At 38.5% G+C, this 18,757-nt stretch overlaps 1 protein-coding gene and 1 pseudogene across 4 annotated transcripts in view; one reads left to right on the top strand and one right to left on the bottom strand.

The window, feature by feature from the left end:
• The window catches only part of Gpcpd1 (glycerophosphocholine phosphodiesterase 1), a 56,574-nt gene extending 39,971 nt beyond the window's left edge, over positions 1-16,603 (top strand). For all 4 annotated transcript variants that reach the window (XM_070006811.1, XM_070006813.1, XM_070006812.1 and 1 more), the window contains 8 exons: positions 603-680; positions 1,397-1,436; positions 3,458-3,519; positions 5,574-5,639; positions 7,137-7,273; positions 7,700-7,835; positions 8,209-8,369; positions 13,420-16,603. In XM_070006811.1, the coding sequence (XP_069862912.1) occupies positions 603-680; positions 1,397-1,436; positions 3,458-3,519; positions 5,574-5,639; positions 7,137-7,273; positions 7,700-7,835; positions 8,209-8,369; positions 13,420-13,609 (870 nt within the window). In that variant the 3' untranslated portion in view covers positions 13,610-16,603. The remainder of the gene's footprint in view (positions 1-602; positions 681-1,396; positions 1,437-3,457; positions 3,520-5,573; positions 5,640-7,136; positions 7,274-7,699; positions 7,836-8,208; positions 8,370-13,419) is intronic.
• Positions 1,975-2,611, bottom strand: LOC138816772 (large ribosomal subunit protein eL30 pseudogene; annotated as a pseudogene).
• Positions 16,604-18,757: the final 2,154 nt, after the last annotated feature.

Below are 18,757 nucleotides of genomic sequence, written 5' to 3' on the forward strand. Positions count from 1 at the left end.
TTTGCTTGTCGGGGATACTTGGCAGATTAAAGTTCTTATGAAATATTATTGCTTATGGCTATTCAGACAATTTTCATGGCAATTTGTTTGGTGGCTGCTCTTTTAAGTCAAACTTAAATATTTAAAATAAGTCTTAGAAAAGTTTAGAAACTTACTGATTAATATTTCAGTATTTGCATGTTGATTTCTTAGGCATGTAGCATGAATATGTGTCAAACAAAATAAATGTGAAGAGTGCATGAAGGAAGTAGAGGAAATGATGACTGACATCCTGCTGTCTCACAACTTCCTCCCAGCTGCCCTTTACTTCTAGGCACTCACTGCCTGAATTAAAATCAAGCCAGGAAATGCAGCTCTGTGGTAGAATGCTTGCCTCGCATGTGCAAGTCCATGAGGTTGATCAGAGCACTAGAGACAAAAATAGAAAATGCCAAAATAGAAGAGCTGGGAGGTAGTGTTAGATACAAAGGGCTTTTCTGCATGGCAATAATATTGCCTACCTATAGTTATTTTTATCATAAATAATTGAAACTATAGGCCCGTGTAATGTAAATATTTATTAATGAAGAAATGGCGTCCATTTTTTCTCTTTTCTTTAATAGAAATTTGATGCTGATCCAGTCGAATTGTTTGAAATTCCAGTAAAGGAATTAACATTTGACCAACTCCAGTTGCTAAAGGTACTAAGAGTAGCATACCATGAGAATGTTTCCTTTGCTTTAGTACTTCTTATAATTGCCTCTGTGTAATGTTATTATATATACAACATGGCTGAATATATATTCGGCATGCATTGATGAAGGGAAGGATGGGTTTGTGTTGATTTGTCTTTTACCATCCAAGCACTAACCAGGCCTGACCATGTTCATTTAGTTTCTGAGCTCAAAAGAGAACTGGTGTGTTTGGGATGTTATGGCTCTAGAACCTTTGGTCTAGACATCTGATAGTCATGCATCCCATTGATTTTTGCATTCACAAAGGTGAAATTTGCATTAGAGCTAGCCCTTCATATCCACAATCTTAGGTTGCTTCTGGTCTTCAGTAACCCTTTCTTATAAAACTGTCCTTAATTTATAATAAGGCTTTTAATTTCTAGGGTCTTTGTATATTATGTTTTACATAATTCCTATTCCCATCTTATGATGCCTAAATAAATGATTAAGAAGTATGTTTTCTAAATTGAGTTTTTATATAGTCTTTCCTTCTTGCATGTTTGTTTATGAGTTTGTATATATATATATGTACTATATACTGTGGTTAGTGCTTATTTTTATTAAACTGCTAATGCTGCATTTTATAATTCTTTTCTAATGTACTGTTTTCAACTTAGTTTCATTAACCATCTCTTAAACGATGGCCTTTTCTAATGGCATTTTGTGTGTTTGTGTTTTTTTAGCTTTCTCATGTGACAGCACTAAAATCTAAAGATCGGAAAGGTATGTACCAATATGGAATTTCTGTAGGATTTTTTTGTATTCTTTATTGAATTACTCTTTCTTGTCTTTTCTGTATTTCATTCAAATTTGTTATTTATGTATGGCAGGCAGTACAGAAGCTTAGACACTGAGCCTTTTGCATGCTAGGCAACTACTACTGATACCTCCAGCCTCATTCAACTCTTTGGGTAGTTTTCTTAACATTCAGCTTGGTGTTTATTGATGTCCTCTGTGATTTCATTGATCTTTTTTTTTTTTTAAACCAGGTCTGGCAAGTTTTATTAAAGTTTTTGTTTATTTGTTTTTTGTTGGTCATGGGGCTTGAACTCTGAGCCTGGGCACTGTCCCTCATCTCTTCAGCTCAAGGCTAGCGCTCTACCACTTGAGCCACAGCACCACTTCCAGCTTTTTTTCTTTTTGCTTATGTGGTGCTGAGGAATCGAACCCAGGGCCTCAGGCGTGCAAGGGAAGCGCTCTACCACTGGGCCACCTCCCCAGCCCGTGTGGCAAGTTTTATTAAAGAAAAATTGTGCAGTCTTTATTGTTCTGGCATGCTTCTAATGATATCAGAATCACCTGGATCAATGATAGCCAGTGTGCATACTCTGTAGTATTTCCCACATGCTGTGCCCAGTGTAATATTATTGCCGCTGTAGTAATGGACATCAGTTTTTGCCAACATAGCATAGTATTCTATTTCAGATTTCCTCAAGGCTGGGCAGTTGTTAGCAAGGATGATCAATTTCCCTTTGCCCTGTCCAATCATCTTCAGAGTCTGCTTGTCCCCCAGCATATACTTTCCCACTTTTCATAACAAGTTGGAATCTAAAGTTGATCAACTCCAGGGACTTTTCATCTTCTTTTTTTTTTTTTTTTTTAAAACGGTTGTGGGGCCTGAACTCTGGGCCTGAGCACTGTCCCTCAGCTCTTCAGCTCAAGGCTAGCGCTCTACCACTTGAGCCACAGCGCCACTTCCGGCTTTTTTCTTTTTGCTTATGTGGTGCTGAGGAATCGAACCCAGGGCCTCAGGCATGCAAGGCAAGCGCTCTACCACTGAGCCAACTTCCCAGCCCCGGACTTTTCATCTTCTTGGCAACCACCATCTTCTTGCCTAAGGTGGGAGGGCTTCCAACCAAAGCAGCTGACAAGATGGCCAGGTGGAGAGAAATGTTCATTGATCATTCTTGTAATCATTTTTTATTGTATTCTTTGAGCCTTTATCCACTTCTCTATCATTGTTTTGTTCCCCTAACATTCATTTTTTGAGAAATTATGTTTTTTTGGGGGGGCATGAGGAGCCTTTTTTTTTTTTTTTGTGATGGGATTTGCACATATGAAACCAAGCAGTTGGTTGGAAGTTTTAAATACTTGTATTTTAGTTGAAGTGTATCCTCAAGTGTCAGGTATGATTGAGGTGCTGTTTTTCACCATTAAACTGGGTTATAGCTCAGTAGCAAAACATTAACCCAAGTGCTCAGAACACTGGGCTGGAATTACAGCACTGCTTAGACAAAGGAAATCTAACTGGAGTCTTTTGTAGAAAAGAGTCTGCTGTCTGCTTCTGGGCAGACACCTTTCATATTGAAAGTTCACTTTTTGCGATAAGGTCTGCTGGCTGCAGAGACCTTTACATTACTGTGGCCCAACCAAGCAGGGCAGCAAGTGACCAATCCTTAGTGTAACCTCTGAATGCTTGGAAAGTGATATGAGCAAATAGATCACTGAGTTCTGCACTGGCTGGAAAGAACTGTTCGATTGAAGCATTCTGCCTGCTTGTCTCAGTGCTCCAAGACTGTCCAGCAGTTAGTTCACTTTTCTGTGAGGGGAGAAGATGCTAGAGAGATTGTAATGCAGGGCTTAGACTGCAGTTCTCCTCCTTGAGATTCTCCCTGCCACTGTATGGCAGTATGTTCCAGCAACATGGAGACATACAAATGCTCTCAGGATTTCAAAGTTTAGGAAAAGACTCATCTAGGAGCAGTTTATTGAGTCTTTTTTTTTTTTTTTAATTTAAATTTTAGAATCTGTGGTTGAAGAGGAAAGCTCCTTTTCTGAAAACCAGCCATTTCCTTCTCTTAAGATGGTAAGTTCCTTTGGAAAAATCAGGGCAAAGCTGCCTTATTCTCTAATTTCCTGAATATTTTGTTTTCTTATTTGGGCACCAAAAGTATTATGTTGAAAACATGAGTAATGTAAGTTTGTCATTGTGTGTGCTAAGGAAAACCATCATTTTTGCATGGGGTACCTGTGCTCCTTTTTGTTTTTTAATACCATGTACTTGCTCAAAATTCTCATATTTCTATATAAAAGGTTGGAAAGGGCATAGAAAAGTGGGTGGGAGAATGATAATGGTGAGATAAGTATGTTCATCAGATGGAAAGCTATACCCAAGCATGGAGATGTACACATTCAAGTTGGTATAGTACCAGCTATGAGTGAAAAAGCCAAGGAAGAGCACCAGGCTCTGACTTCCTAGTACTGGTACAACAAAACAAAACCAGTATTGAAACCTGTATCTTAGACTTAGAGAGAAATAGCATTCCCATTTCTCCCTCCTACAAACTTCTACTCTCCTCACTTTTTTTCCCCTGATCATATAGGGTACAGTAGATTTCCTAGTTGAAAAGGCTTTATCATGATATTCATAATGATTTGAGGGGGGGCTGGGGATAGAGCATATTAGCTTTAACAGTGTATTGTCTGGTTGCTGAACTGATTACTGTAGTTTGAAAGGAAAGTAAATGGTAAGCAATCTATAACAAAACTGTTTTCTTTAGTTGTGTACATTAGGATTTACGTATGTACTATTCAAGCAGTTAGATCATTAAAGAATATCTCAAGTGGTTAAAATTAAGTATTGAGGGGCTGGGAAGGTGGCTTGGTGGTAGAGTGCTTGCCTTGCATGCATGAGGCCCTAGGTTCGATTCCCCAGCACCATATAAGCAGAAAAAGCTAGAAGTGGGGTTGACCTCAAGTGGTAGAGTGCTAGCCTTCAGCTGAAGAGCTGAGGGACAACACCCAGGCCCAGAGTTCAGGCCCCACAAATGACCAAAAATAAAAATAATAAATAAATGAATGAATTAAGTATTGATAGTCAAGGATATCACAGCTGGATGCAAGTGGCTCATATCTATAATCCCAACTATTTAGGAGGCTAAGATCTGAGAGTCAGAGATTGACACTAGCCTGGCAAAAAAAAGTCTGTGTCGTACTGGTTTATATGCAGCTCACAGTGAACAGACGGGGCTAGATGCCAGGTCACCATACTCCCAGGCTTTCCTTTCCCCCTATGTGTTAGTATACTTGATTTGCTATTATAAAGTTGAATGCCATATGTGTTAGACATGTGAAATGACTTTTTAAAAAATTGAAAGTACTTTGGGGTTTGATCTCAGGGCCTTGCACTTGCTAGGGAGATACTCTGCCATTTGAGGCACACCTAGCCCGGTGAAATTTGAAATAGATTGCAGTAAATACAAATGTCATTCATTTTGCCCTCACATGTTACATATTAGTTTGGTTTTTAAGGCTATATAAGACAGTTTTTTGTAGGTTAATGATTAAGCTTTATATTTCACTTGATTTTTTTTCCCTTATGACTGCCAAACTAATCTGATTGCAAAATCCCCATAATTTTCTTATTAAATAAGTGATAGAAATTTGATTTATGGCCTCAGCATAGTTTTCCAGTTGGGAATACTATATTTCCTAGCTTATTTCCTATCAGGAGTGGTATTTGTTGAGCATTGTCACTATGTATTCAAAACAACCTAAAAAGTATAATTTTTCATAAAATTGTCTTTGTAAAGTATATTAACACTTGAATGTAACACAGAAAACATTGTAGATGTCTTCTTGATTCTTGCTTACAGTTTACCTAGGATGTTTAGAAGGAATAATTAGAAGAGTTTTGGGTTCATTATCTTTGTGGTGATAGTTACCAGTTATGACACTGGAAACCACTGCTTTTGCTGTGATTATACTTCTTAATTGAACACAATCAACCAGATTGTCAGTATGTAAAAAGATGATGGTTTATATCAGAGACAAAAAAAATTGTATTCTTATTAGTAGTAGATCTTTACTGATTACTTTTGTAATCATTTTTTTTCTATCAATCTCATCAAAAACATGTAGGTTTTAGAGTCTTTGCCAGAAGATGTAGGATTTAACATAGAAATAAAATGGATCTGTCAACAAAGGGTAAGTGATTTTGTATATATGACACTGTTCTTTCTTTTCTCACGTTTTTTTAAATCTCTCTTAGCTTCAGTGAGATTAAGTGAAACAATTCTTGTAGCTTCTTCCATCAAAACACAGTTCTTGTTTGATCTTTTAGATAATTTCTGTCTGTGAGTACTCTTAAATTAAAGGTCCATGTATCAGAAATTTCAGTTAACGTGTATCTTATATGCATATTAATATGTTTTCCAGGCTTAATTTAAAATAGACAATCAAAAACCTCATTTTTATTTTTATTTTTATTTTATTTATTTAATTTTTGGTCGTGGGGCTTGAACTCTGGGCCTGAGTGCTATCTCTCAGCTCTTTAGCTCAAGGCTAGCGCTCTAACACTTGAGCCACAGCGCCACTTCCAGCCTTTTCTGCTTTATGTGGTGCTAAGGAAACGACTCCAGGGTCTTATGCATGCAAGGCAAGCACTGTACCACTGAGCCACCTTCCTAGCCCCTCATTTTTATTTTCTAATTCCCCATCTAACCATATTTTAATTAAACAGTTTTGGTTGGGCAGTAGTAAATTCTAATAGTAACTCTGGAAAAAAAATTTCTATAGGTGTGGTTTAAATCATGCCCAGGTTTAGTTATTCATTTTTTAAACAAATATTTATTGGAAAGCTACTGTTACCAAATGGTAGAGCATGAGTGAAAAAAGCTTGGACAGCAACTAGGCCCTGAGTTCAAGCCCTAGAACAGACGCGCACGCGCGCACACACATTCACACATACATACACACAAAGATAACAAATATTGGCCAAGGAGTGGCTATGTGGAATTCCCTACAAAGCTGATGGGAATGTAGATTGTTATAGCCATTATGAAAAAGCAACTTCTAAGGATATGAAAAATACAACTGCCATATGACTCAGCCATATGACCTTTACCTTGTAACGATAACTGCCTTTCAATGTTCATTGCAGCATTGCTTGTAATATCCAAAATACAGAAGCAACCTGAGTGTGCCTATAAGTGGATAAATGGCTAAAGAAATAATACCACACAGATACTCTAGAAAATGAGATCTTGCATTTGATCTTGCATGAATGAGCTTGGAAGATAGTACAGGCTAAATGAAATAAACCTGACATTAAACTTTTTTTTATAATCTCACTTATATGTAGAGTCTAAAAAAAGTTTCAAGTTCAAATACACAGAGATAGAAAACAAAAACTGGCTACCAGGAATTGGGGTGGAGAAAGAAACAGAGAGAAAGATATAGGTCAAAGGCTATAAAGTAACAGGTATAGGATGAATAAGTATAGATCCCCTGTACATGTGAGGACTGTAAGTAATACTTGCACTGTGTGTCCCATAATGTCCTGTTGTATACCTTTAATAAATTCAGTAAGATATATTTTACAGTTTTTAAATAGTGACTTGATGTATGTGTTTTTAGGGTTTTTCCTAGCACTATGATTCTAAAATGTATAATGGCTTTTATTTTCCTTTTTCTTCTTCCTAGGATGGAATATGGGATGGAAACTTGTCAACATATTTTGACATGAATCTGTTTTTGGATATAATTTTAAAAACTGTTTTAGAAAACTCTGGGAAGAGGAGAATAGTATTTTCTTCATTTGACGCAGATATCTGCACAATGTGAGTACTCTTGGAATGTTGCTAGGGCTTGGGTCCAAGGGTGGCTGGAAGATTGGGAAGTGTTCACAGTTAGCCTTTCATCTGTCCTCTCCCTGGTCATGTTGTCCACATTTGTGTGTCCCTTCATTGGGCTTGCAAGTTGCCCTTCACTCTATGGCCCTGTGAGGGATCACAGCCTTTCATATCCTCCTTATTGAATTGTAAGCCACAGTGAGCTGACTCGTTGCCCACTTTTGTGGCTTATTTTAATTCTTATGTAGAAAAGCTTTGCATTTTTATGCTTTGATCAAAAGGCAACACATGCTTAGAGTGGTTATACCTGAGTAATGATTTCTTTTAAATTTTACGTTGTTTTCTCAAATGTAAAAATAAAACATTATGGTTGTCTCTGTTAAAAAGAAGTATTTTATTAATTGTCTTTTTTAGGGTTCGTCAAAAGCAGAACAAATATCCCATATTATTTTTGACTCAGGGAAAATCTGATATTTACCCTGAACTAATGGATCTCAGATGTCGAACAACCCCCATTGCAATGAGCTTTGCACAATTTGAAAATATTCTGGTACGTTTCAGTTTTTATTTTTTCAGTTTCTATTGTTCTGTGTTGTAGAACAGTAAATAAGGCTTCACATTACTCTGTACATCTGTTTAAGGTTTTGACTAACATGTACCAAGTAATTAGCACTACTTAGTCATGAGAATGAATGCACATTTAATGTGTGTTTATAAGTTCTGTGTATATAGTATTAATTTTTGCAAATGTATATGTATATGAAAAATCTATTTCAGAGAATAAACAAGCTGTAATAAGAAATTGTAACATTTCTTTGTAACATTGTTCTGCCTCTAGACTACCATTTATAGTTAATATATTACTTTTTTTGCAGCAACTCTCTTTTTAACAATTTCCTTTTTTTGTAACAATTTCTTTTTAGGGGATAAATGCACATACTGAAGACCTGCTGAGAAACCCATCCTATATCCAAGAGGCAAAAGCCAAGGGACTAGTCATATTCTGTTGGGGTGATGATACCAATGATCCCGAAAACAGGAGGAAATTGAAGGAATTTGGAGTTAATGGTCTAATTTATGATAGGTATTTGTTTTTTGTAAAAAATTTACATGGAATACTAGAAAAAGTGTAGCTTTGGTCTTAGAAAATTACAAATAAAGTTAGTTAAGCTAACTTTGAAGCATATCAGAGTCACAAAAGATGACCAATCTCTAACCCAGATGTTCTAAGTCATATTGGAGTGAGAATAGCTGTCTGCCTGACCTGTTTTCCCTGTCTGTCCTCTTTCTCATTAGTCTCATTACAATTCTGTGGCTTCTCTGTCTCTCTTTGTCTCTCTATCTCTGTCTCTCCCTCTCTCTCCCTCTCTCTCTCATACACACACATACACACACTCTCATACACTATTGTGTATCTCCAACTACGTCTTTCCCCCCTGACTTGAGTTCATGCCAGTCCTGGGGCTCAAACTCAAGGCCTGGTCATATTTAAACTTTTATGTCCTTTTCTACTGCCATCTTGATTTCAACATAAACGGCTCCTGTCCAAGTCTCTGTTGGGACTTTGGACTGTTTTTTATATGACTGTTCTTTATACCCAGAGCCAGTAAGATATATGTAGCCAAAATAACATCTACTCATTGTGTTCACTGTTGTCATTCTCAGCTAGGCCTCCATATCTCCCATGTGCAATATTGATGTAGTTTGGCCCTTGCACCGGTCTTTTAACTGTACTTCCATACAGTTTGTTCTCATAACTGCAGCCAGAGGGAGCTTTTTAAAACTTAAGCCAGATCATGTTGCTATTGAAAATCCTCCCTTGTTTTGCTGTGTCCTCTGGAGGGGTGAAGTCTTTATAAGGGTCTGATCCTCTTCCCTCCAGATCCACGTACTACCTCCCAACCTTTCCCTCTTCCGACCTTTCTTCCAAAAGGTTTTGCCTATCTGCTGTTTCTCTTTTTATCAGAGAAAGACTCCTGGCAGAGCATGGAGTGCTTGTTACCTCAGAGAGGGTTTTCTGAAATAATCCAACATAAATAACAGCCTGTGTTCACAGCATGTTTCCTGACTTTGCTCCATATCATTTATTACCACCTGATACATGCCCTGTGAATAATATGCTGCTTGTCTGTTTTTCTCTCTGCTTCTTTCCCCTGGCTTCATGTACATAAACACTCCCACCTCCTGACCTAATGCACACACACAAATGGGGACATAAGCTGCAAAGGGAAGGCATTTTGCCTGCTTTGAGCACCATCTCCAGAGGCCAGGATACATTAGGAACTCAAAACGTATGTTTGTTTTGCATTTTGTTTTTGTTGTTGTTTTGTGTTTTTGTTTTTAATTATCTTTCTGGGTGTAGATTTCACAACCACCAGGTTCTTTAGTATAAAGAAGGTTTAGGTTGGAATGTTGTTTACTTACTGGTGGAATTATAGGCATGTAGTCTCAGGCAAAGAGGAAATGATGCATCTACAGTCCTCTTAAACACTGTCCTAGGATTTAGTTCATATTATTCTTTGTTCTACAAAGTGATATCACTTGTTAAATAAAGCTTTTCCCTTCACTGTTGTCTGAATTAGTCTGGTTTTTAAATTGTAGTCCAGATACTGCCCGCCTTTTAACATATATGGTTGATTTTGCATAAAATAGCATAACCTGTGTCCTTTTTTTTTTTTTTTTTTTTGGTCGGTTGTGGGGCCTGGGTCCCTCTGCTCTTCAGCTCAAGGTTAGCACTCTATCACTTGAGCCACAGCGCCACTTACAGCTTTTTCTGCTTATGTGGTGCTAAGGAATTGAACCCAGGGCCTCATGCATGCAAGGCAAGCACTATACCACTGAGCCACCTTCCCAGCCCCAACCTGTTTCTTTTTTATAGGTATTTCTAATAATTAAAATTTTAAGTGAATAGTTTATGTGTATGGAGAAAGGAATGACTGCATAGTATTTTTCGCAAGAAAAATGTAACGTGAGATTATATAGTGTGTAGCTTTTTAGTTGAATCCTTCACCTCAGGGACCTTGATTGGTTAGAATCATATGGTGACAGACAGTGGAGAACAGAAAGTTACATGACAGTATAAAAAGTTCTTCCTGGCTGGTTTCTTTAAAGAGAAATAACTTAGTAGGAATTTGACCATGATTAAAATGGCTTTATTAGGGTTTTTGTTTTAGGCTAAAGCAAGACCTTGAACCAGGGCAGGGGTTGAGTTGCAGGAGCATAGTATTTTGCAGAGAACAGCCTGGCATTGAACTCTCTTAGAGTCTGATGTGAGATAAGGTGTATTATATTGCAACAGATTTTTACTTACGAAAATTGTATTTTAAAATATAACAAAAGTACTTCATGTATATATTAAAATTTTCAAACATTTCTCTAAGAAACAAAAGAAAAACCAGCAATATCTGTATCTCTTCTTCCCATTGTTCCTAGCCAAGTCCCCACCTCCTAAATCTTTTAGCTGTTGTATTTACATGCATGTTTCTAAGTTAAGTTTTGAGAGATTAGTGGTTTGGAGCATTTGATGCATTTAGAAAAGGTATGGTGATTATTTTATATGTTCAAATACAATTTTCTCAGCTGGATGGTGGTGGCTCATACCTGCAATCCTAACCTACTAAAGGGACTGAGATCTAAGCATCACAGTTCAAAGCCATCCCCAGCAGCAATGTCTTATTTCCAGTTAACCAAAATTAATCCAAAAAGCTGGAAGTGGAACTATGGTTCAAGTGGTAGAGTGCTATACTTATGCTTGGGGACAGTACCCAGGCCCTGTGTTCAAGGATAGGCACAAACTTTTTTTTTTCCTCTTTAAAAAGACATTAAAACAGTAAATTTTATATTTAAACATGTTATCTTACACGAGCTGTTTTATTTGATTTTCTAGTATTTTGTTTGAGAGTTTTGCATTTAGGATGGCTTTTTTCAAATGGTTGTCTAGTTTTGTTATCAGAGAACTAGCCACACAGTAAGCTGCTCCTGCTTCCCTCCTTTTAATAAAAAATATATATTTTTAGGAGCTGAGATATACAGCTCAGTGGCAGAGTTCTTTCCTAACATGTGGTTGGCCATAAAGAACTGCAGTATTCTGCAGCACAGTAGCCAAGATGCTGGCACTGACTTACTGGGGTATACTCCCCAGTAACAGAGCCTTCTTTGAATAATCACTTCAGCATGCATTCCTTTTAATATGCCCACATTGGTGGGCACAAGTGTCATACTGAGAGACAGGAACTTGGTATATACTGTGTTCCTTCTTTTTCCTGTAGCCTAAGTAGATCTTCTCATTTTTACATAGTTCATTTGTTTATGTACACCCTTACATTGTCCCAAGAAAGATCCTTATAATACTTAACCTCCTTCCTGCGAAAGGAAGGTGTAAACATTTTTAGATCTTTTATGTCTAGAAGTGTGACTTGATTTTGTGCAAGACATGATTTTCCATTAGAATTTGATCAGCATTTCTCTATCATATTTCCACTTTTTTGCATTGACTTTGAGGACTGTGAAGCCCTTAAGTAATCTGGGAGCTAGGAGAATTTGTCAAATTTCCAGAGATGGGTCTCCAGTGAATCTGTTTTCACCCATTTTTCTGGGCACTAGGTAGCTCTTTTAGCCTTATCAGTACATGTGCCTCTTCCGGCTTTTTTCTTTTTTCTTACGGGGTGCTGAGGAATCGAACCCAGGGCCTCATGCATGCAAGGCAAGCGCTCTACCACTGAGCCACCTTCCCAGCCCCTTTCTTTTGGGTTTTGGATTTGGTTTTGTGTTGGTCCTGGGGCTTGAATTTAAAGCCTGGATATGTCCCTGAGCTTTTTTTGCTCAAAGCTAGTGTTCTACCACTTGACCCTAAGTAGCTCAATTTCCAGCATTTTTTTATGGTTAATTGGAGATAAGTATCTCAGGGACTTTCCTGCCTGAGCTGGCTTCCAACCATGCTCCTCATCTGGTAGCCACCCCAGCTCCCATACTTTTGTCACTCTTAATTTTTTTTTTTTTTTGGTGCTCATCTGGGGCTTGGACTCAGGTCCTGTTCCTGAGTTTTTGTGCTCAAGGCTAGCACTCTACCACTTGAGCCACTGTTCCACTTCTGGCTTTTTAGTGGTTAACTAGAGATAAGAATCTCAGAGACTTTCCTGCCTGGGCTTGCTTTTAACAATAATCCTCAGATCCACAGATGTGAGCAACTGGCACCTAGCTTAGAAGTTACTTCCTTAAAAAACAAACAAACAAAACATGTCTGTTTTTTCATTGCTGAGAATCAAAACTGAGGGCTTCACACATGTTGGGCAAGTAAATGCTCTACCACTGAACCACACCCCAAGCCCTGCACTTAACTTTTAATTATCAGAAAGTCTTAGTGCAATCTGATGTTTAATAGGGTCAGTGTGTTTATTATCTTAAGAACTTCATCACTCATATGATGTCATAAAGATTCTCTTGTAGTGCCCTGCATAGTTGTCTTTCACAGTATGGCATACCAGGCCAACTTCTCTGCTTGACAGCAGTGCCAAGGTTCTTTCTGGGATCCCCATTTTGGATTTTGTTCTTTATTGACCTTGAAGTCAGAACTGGGTATGAGTTCTGGCTCTTACAAGCTTTCATCTGTAAAAGGTAGCATTGCTAAATGAGTGACTTGGAGGGCAGATAGTTTCAGAATAACTAATAAACTTTGGTTTTAATTTTCTGGTTCAATTGCTTGTAATCAGGGGTACAAAAGAACAGTGCTGCTATTCTGCATTTTTAGATAGCCCAAGAAGAAGAAAATAATTTGTCAGTCATGAACTTAGGGCCTGGGCACTGGCCCTGAGGTTTTCTCCTCAAGGCTAGAGCTCTACCACTTTAAGCCACTTACTTAATGGGAGATGAAGAGTCTCATGAACTTTCCTGCCCAGGCTGGCTTTGAACTCAGCCTCCTTAGGAGGAGGATTACAGGTGTGAGCCACCAGCACCTAACAAAAAATTATTTTTAAATAAAGCTGATGCTTTCATTTTAAAAAACTAAACAAAAGCTCTGAAATATGGATGTTCCAGGCATCTTGTACTTGAATTCTCTTGAAAAGGTTAAGTCGGGCAGTCTTAAGTAAAGCCAAAAATAGCACTATTTTATGTATTTTGTGTTTGTTTCACCATAGGATATATGATTGGATGCCTGAACAGCCAAATATATTCCAAGTGGAGCAATTGGAACGCCTGAAGCAAGAATTGCCAGAGCTTAAGAGCTGTTTGTGTCCCACTGTTAGCCGCTTTGTCCCTTCTTCTCTGTGTGGGGAGACTGATATTCATGTGGATGCCAACGGCATTGATAACGTGGAGAATGCTTAGTGATTATTGAATAGAGGTCTTTGGGGGCCTGCGCTGCTCTTCTGGGTATTACATTTTCATCACTGAGCATTATTTATGACTTTTGGGTTTTGCAGTCCAACAAAGCAATAATGAAGTATTTTATTCTTTCACTACAGTTCTTGCAAGAATTTCCAGTATGCTATTTAAATCACTTGGCCAGGTATAATTACCAGTCACTCTCGGTACAATGAGAAAATTTATTGGTAACTATTTTAAACTAAATATGTAAAGCCTATAATGTTAAAAACATCTTTACTTTAAAAAAAGCAAAACTTTGAAATTAACTATTTAAATATATCTCATTATTTGCACTTAGAACTTCTCATTTTGATCAGGTCTGTAATCTTTAGCACTTGAGGAAAATGACTATGCATAATTATACCTGACCATGGAAATATAAGTACCTCAAATGCATGCATTTGCACTGGCTATTCCACCTGAGCAAATCCTGTGCCATCTGTGTACATAGCAATTTCTACATGGACTGATACGCACATGTACCATTGTCATTCAGTATGAACTTTAAGGCTGCTGCCATTTTTTTTTTTTTTTTTTTTTTTGCTTAACCAAACCAGCCTGAAGGTGAACTTTGAAACTTTGTTTCATAAATCTTTCAAAAGTTGCTTTGTGTAAATGTTAAAATTCCAAAAATGCTGCAGGGTAATTTAATGTATAAAATATTAGTAAGAAGTAAGTATTGCATACTTAGTAGAGTAGATCACAGTATAAGTTGGACTTGTGCATGCATTAGGTTTTAAGCATGAAATTGTACACGTTTACTGTTAAAAAAAAATCCTTGCATCTGTGGTGCTAGGTGAGTGTAAGAAGATGTCAAGGATTGCAAATATTTTGTTGCCTAAAAATAAAGCCCATTCATAAGCATTTTAAATATGCTTACAGCGCCTCATGACCTATTACACACTGTTGCTAGATGGGGCTTTGTTTTGCATGTGTTGTACAGTAGTTAAATGTTCATTCAGAAAAATAAATGTCCTGAATTCTTACATTGGTATTCTTTATTGGTTAATATATCATGCATGTAATTTATCTAGGAGTATAGAATTTCTTACTATATATCTATGCATGTTTTTAGGATTATACTAAAGTTTATTTCATTAGAAGCAGATTGTAACAACAATAATTGTAACTTAAGAATGAATGTTAAATAAAATGGCAGATTTATTTTATTATAAAATGAAATTTCCAGAAGGTGTCACTTTTGTAGAATGGTTTTGTAATGTTACTCTAAGAAACAAATTTAGTATTGACCTGAAGCAATGGCTTCTTTTGCTTCTACATTTCCCTGTGTATTCTTTGCAAGGCAGTTTATTTATGTATTGACATATTTTGGAAGTAGCTGAGAATATTAAGACATGAAATTAAAAGTTATTCCTATTTATTTTAAGCCAAGAAATGCAGTTTTGATCCAGTCTTAGTTATGTGCTGATAGGATCTGAAATCTCATGGCATTGTATTTGTAACCCTGATGCTTAGAGGAAAATAGTTTAATAATGGAGTCTTCTTTGTGGGCCCTGTATACTTTCTCACATTGAATGAGATTTTTAACATTTGGTATGAATTGGGTCCTTTCAGAAACAGGAAGTTTCATCTGCAGGCGTTTGTATACTACAGTGGCCATTCCGTTATGGTAATGATCAGCTACATACCTGCATTTCTGGCTCTGTCCCAGTGCTCCTAGGTGCCTTTCCATTGCCATCTCCTGAAATCTGGAGGACAGGCTGGAGAATCTACCAGGAATGGCTTATACGGTAACTGCCATGCACACCTGGCTGCTCACTTCCTTTCCTTTCTCTTCCTTAGAAACCAGTGTTAGTAGATGATTGTTTATGTAGGGCTACTTCCAGACCCAACTGTCATTTTCCTCTGCTCCAGCCACTCTGTAACTGTGGCCAGCCCTGCACAGGCCATCTGTGCCCACATTTCCTCTGTCTAGAAGCCATCTCCTCACCACTCCATTCTTTCTCCCCGGGACACTTCTCTTGCCTTTGCCATAACCCCTTCAAAGAGAGGAACCTATTTTTATTAATTATAGGGTCACACATGTCAATCATGCCTATTATTAATAAAGTCACATGGGTCAATCATGCTGCCTCTGAGAACAATCTAGATCATCACAGTCTCTAGTTTGTCACAACTACCAGGCTGTGGTTCTTTCTGGCCAGGGACCTTGTCATTTTTATTTCCATAGTATGATGGACACAGTAGGAAATAAATAGCTATTGAAGTAATGAGATGTCCTTTGGAATGGACTTTACTATGAATGTAAACTTTGAGTTGGTTTACATCTTGACAATTTGAATGGCTTTTTGATGTCATTGTGAAAATGAAGAGGTATAACCTTAAAATACTTTTATCTTTTCTGGAAATAGAGTACAGACTATTTACTAAAGTGTCACATTGTTCTCTGGCCTTTACTAGAAGTGTGCTGTCTCTACTGGCTGTTGTAGCAGATGGCTCTGCCACTCACCTCGCCTCATTATTCCCTGTGACACTTGCCTGCCTTCTCTTTAGCGCCCACACTTTTGCCTACCTCAGTGCTGCCCTCCTTGTATGGAAATGCCCTCTCTGCTTTCTGTCACGTGTCCCACTCCAGTGCCTCCTCTTCTGTAAAACTTGCTTTTGATTGGAACCATGCTGGAAACAAACGCAGGCAGCCTCTAGGACTACTTCCTTTGAAGCTGAGTTAATGTACCCAGAGAAGTGATTTGACTTGCCATGTGGGGGCTAAAATGTCAGATTCCATGACTCCTAACCCTGCATTCTTAAACCATGCTGCCTTCTGAAGTCTTAACACTTCTTAGCATGAGCTTTCCTATAGTTGGCCTGCTTTGTATTTGCTTGGTAAGACTGTACGCCCCATAAGGGCAGGCATTCATTGGATTTCTAACACAACTGTAGTATTCTGTCCTTGCTTATGAACTAGATAAATAAATGGTGGTGGCAACAGCCCTAGTTTCTGTGAACGTGCAGTTTTGTGTGTTTGGCTCTGTTCTCTACAGTGTGTGCGCTTTTTGTCAGATGTGCATAGTTACACTTGGAATTCTCACTACCCTTTTTACTAGGAGTCACATATTTAATTTGGGTGGAAGGTAAAGCACAGTTTCCTGGGGGGGGCAGTCAGTGCTGCTCCTGGCAGATGAGCTATGAAGAAGGGGCTGCTTTGGAGGAGGGCGCCTGTGGTCTCATTCCTGATGGATGGTTGCTCTTTCTGCTTTGACTCCTCTCAACTGTCTGCATTTTGGCACTTTGTCTTTCATAGTGTTGTTTGGCACACTAGGTTGATCAAACAAGTCCTGTTGATTTAGATTTGGGTACAGTTGATTTACTTTTTTTTTTTTTTTTTTGTCGGTCATGGGGCTTGAACTCTGGGCCTGGGCGCTGTGCCTCAGCTCTTCAGCTCAAGGCAAGTGCTCTACCACTTGAGCCACAGCTCCACTTCTGGTTTTCTGAGTAGTTTATTAGAGATGGTTTTCTGAGTGGTTTATTAGAGATAAGAGCCGCACAGACTTTTCCTGCCAGGCTGGCTTTGAACCACAATCCTCAGATCTCAGCCTCCTGAGTAGTTAGGATTACAGGTGTGAGCCACTGGCACCTGGCTGATTTACTTCTTATTTCACATTTGGACCATGCGGTTTTTTTTTTGGGGGGGGGGGAGGTAAACCGGAGGAGGGCAGCGTGGAAAGTTGGATATTCATAGAAATACTGTGTTATATGGGAAAATTTATTCAAATATCTCAGTGAGCGTGTATAGTGTGAGAAATATATTTGAGATGCTCACAATGTAAGCAAGCATAGAATTAAGACTTTGCCATGTGTCTGAGGCATAGAGGAGAGAATATTTGTTGGGACGAAGGTGTCAGGAGCGTTCAAGCCCTTACAGGATGTGGTATTGGCAGTAATAGTGAAAGCATCTAGAGTCACAACCTGTGTGAATCAAAGGCCTAGTAGGGGTCATGTATTCTGGGGTATGTGTTGGAGAGAAAAGTTCAATGGCTTTAAAGAAGGGAAATGACACAAAAGGCACTGTTTAAAAATGAGGAAGAGGGCTGGGAAGGTGGCTCAGTGGTAGAGTGCTTGCCTTGTATGAATGAGGCCTTGGGTTCGATTCCTCAGAACATAAGCAGAAAAAAAAAGCCGGAAGTGGTGCTGTGGCTCAAGTGGTAGAGCACTAGCCTTGAGCTGAAGAGCTGAGGGACAGCGCCCAGGCCCAGAGTTCAGGCCCCATGACCGGACCCCCCCAAAAAAAACCCAAAAAATAAAAAAAAAATGAGGAAGAGCTGGGTGCACCTATAATCTTAGCTACTCAAGAGGCTGAGATCTGAAGATCACAGTTTGAAGCCAACCCCAAACACGAAAGTCTCTAGGGCTCATCTCCAATAAACTAATCAGAAAAAGACAGAAGTGGTGCTATGGTTCAAGTGGTAGATCTCTAGCCTTGAGCACCAACAGGCTCGGGGACAGTGCCTACGCACTGAGTTCAAGATCCAGGACTGAAGGAAAAATGAGGAGGGGTTGGAGGTGTGGCTGAGTTGGGAGAGTGCTAGCCAATGAGTGAAAGAGGCCACAGATACCAAGTTCAAATCCTGGTCTCTGACCAAGGGGAAAAAAAAAAAAAAGCGAGGATTAATAAAAGTTCTACAATTTGTGTAGTCTTCCACTGGATTTATCAAAACACACCTTTTCCTATTTCCTCAGATGGAAAATAGAAATGTGGATAGGAAATTCACTGACAAGCCAAACCACATCAGAAAGAAAGGTTTGACAATAGTTTAGCGGCATCCAGTGGTTTCAGTGGCATTTATGGTTTTTCAGACTAACCTGAGTTCCATATATCTAGCTGTATTACCACCTCCTCTTAGCCACCTAAGGGGAACCTCATCCTTGTAATGTATAGACCTTAACAGTTTACCAGCCTGCTCCCATACTACCCCTCAGCATTCTATGGCACCAGGAATCTTCCAGGATATTCCTCTTACTGGGTCCTCATAATTCCTACGGCTTTATCTTATAATTGGTGTTGGAGCAATTTTTCCATGTATTTTTAATAAGTTGAGAGTCACTTTGTCAAATTCCAGAAAAGTCCCCTCAGAATTTTAATCAATGATG

The sequence above is a fragment of the Dipodomys merriami genome, unplaced genomic scaffold, assembly GCF_024711535.1.
Source record: "Dipodomys merriami isolate MVZ:Mamm:240054 unplaced genomic scaffold, mDipMer1.0.p SCAF_7, whole genome shotgun sequence".
NCBI classification, from domain to species: Eukaryota; Metazoa; Chordata; class Mammalia; order Rodentia; family Heteromyidae; genus Dipodomys; species Dipodomys merriami.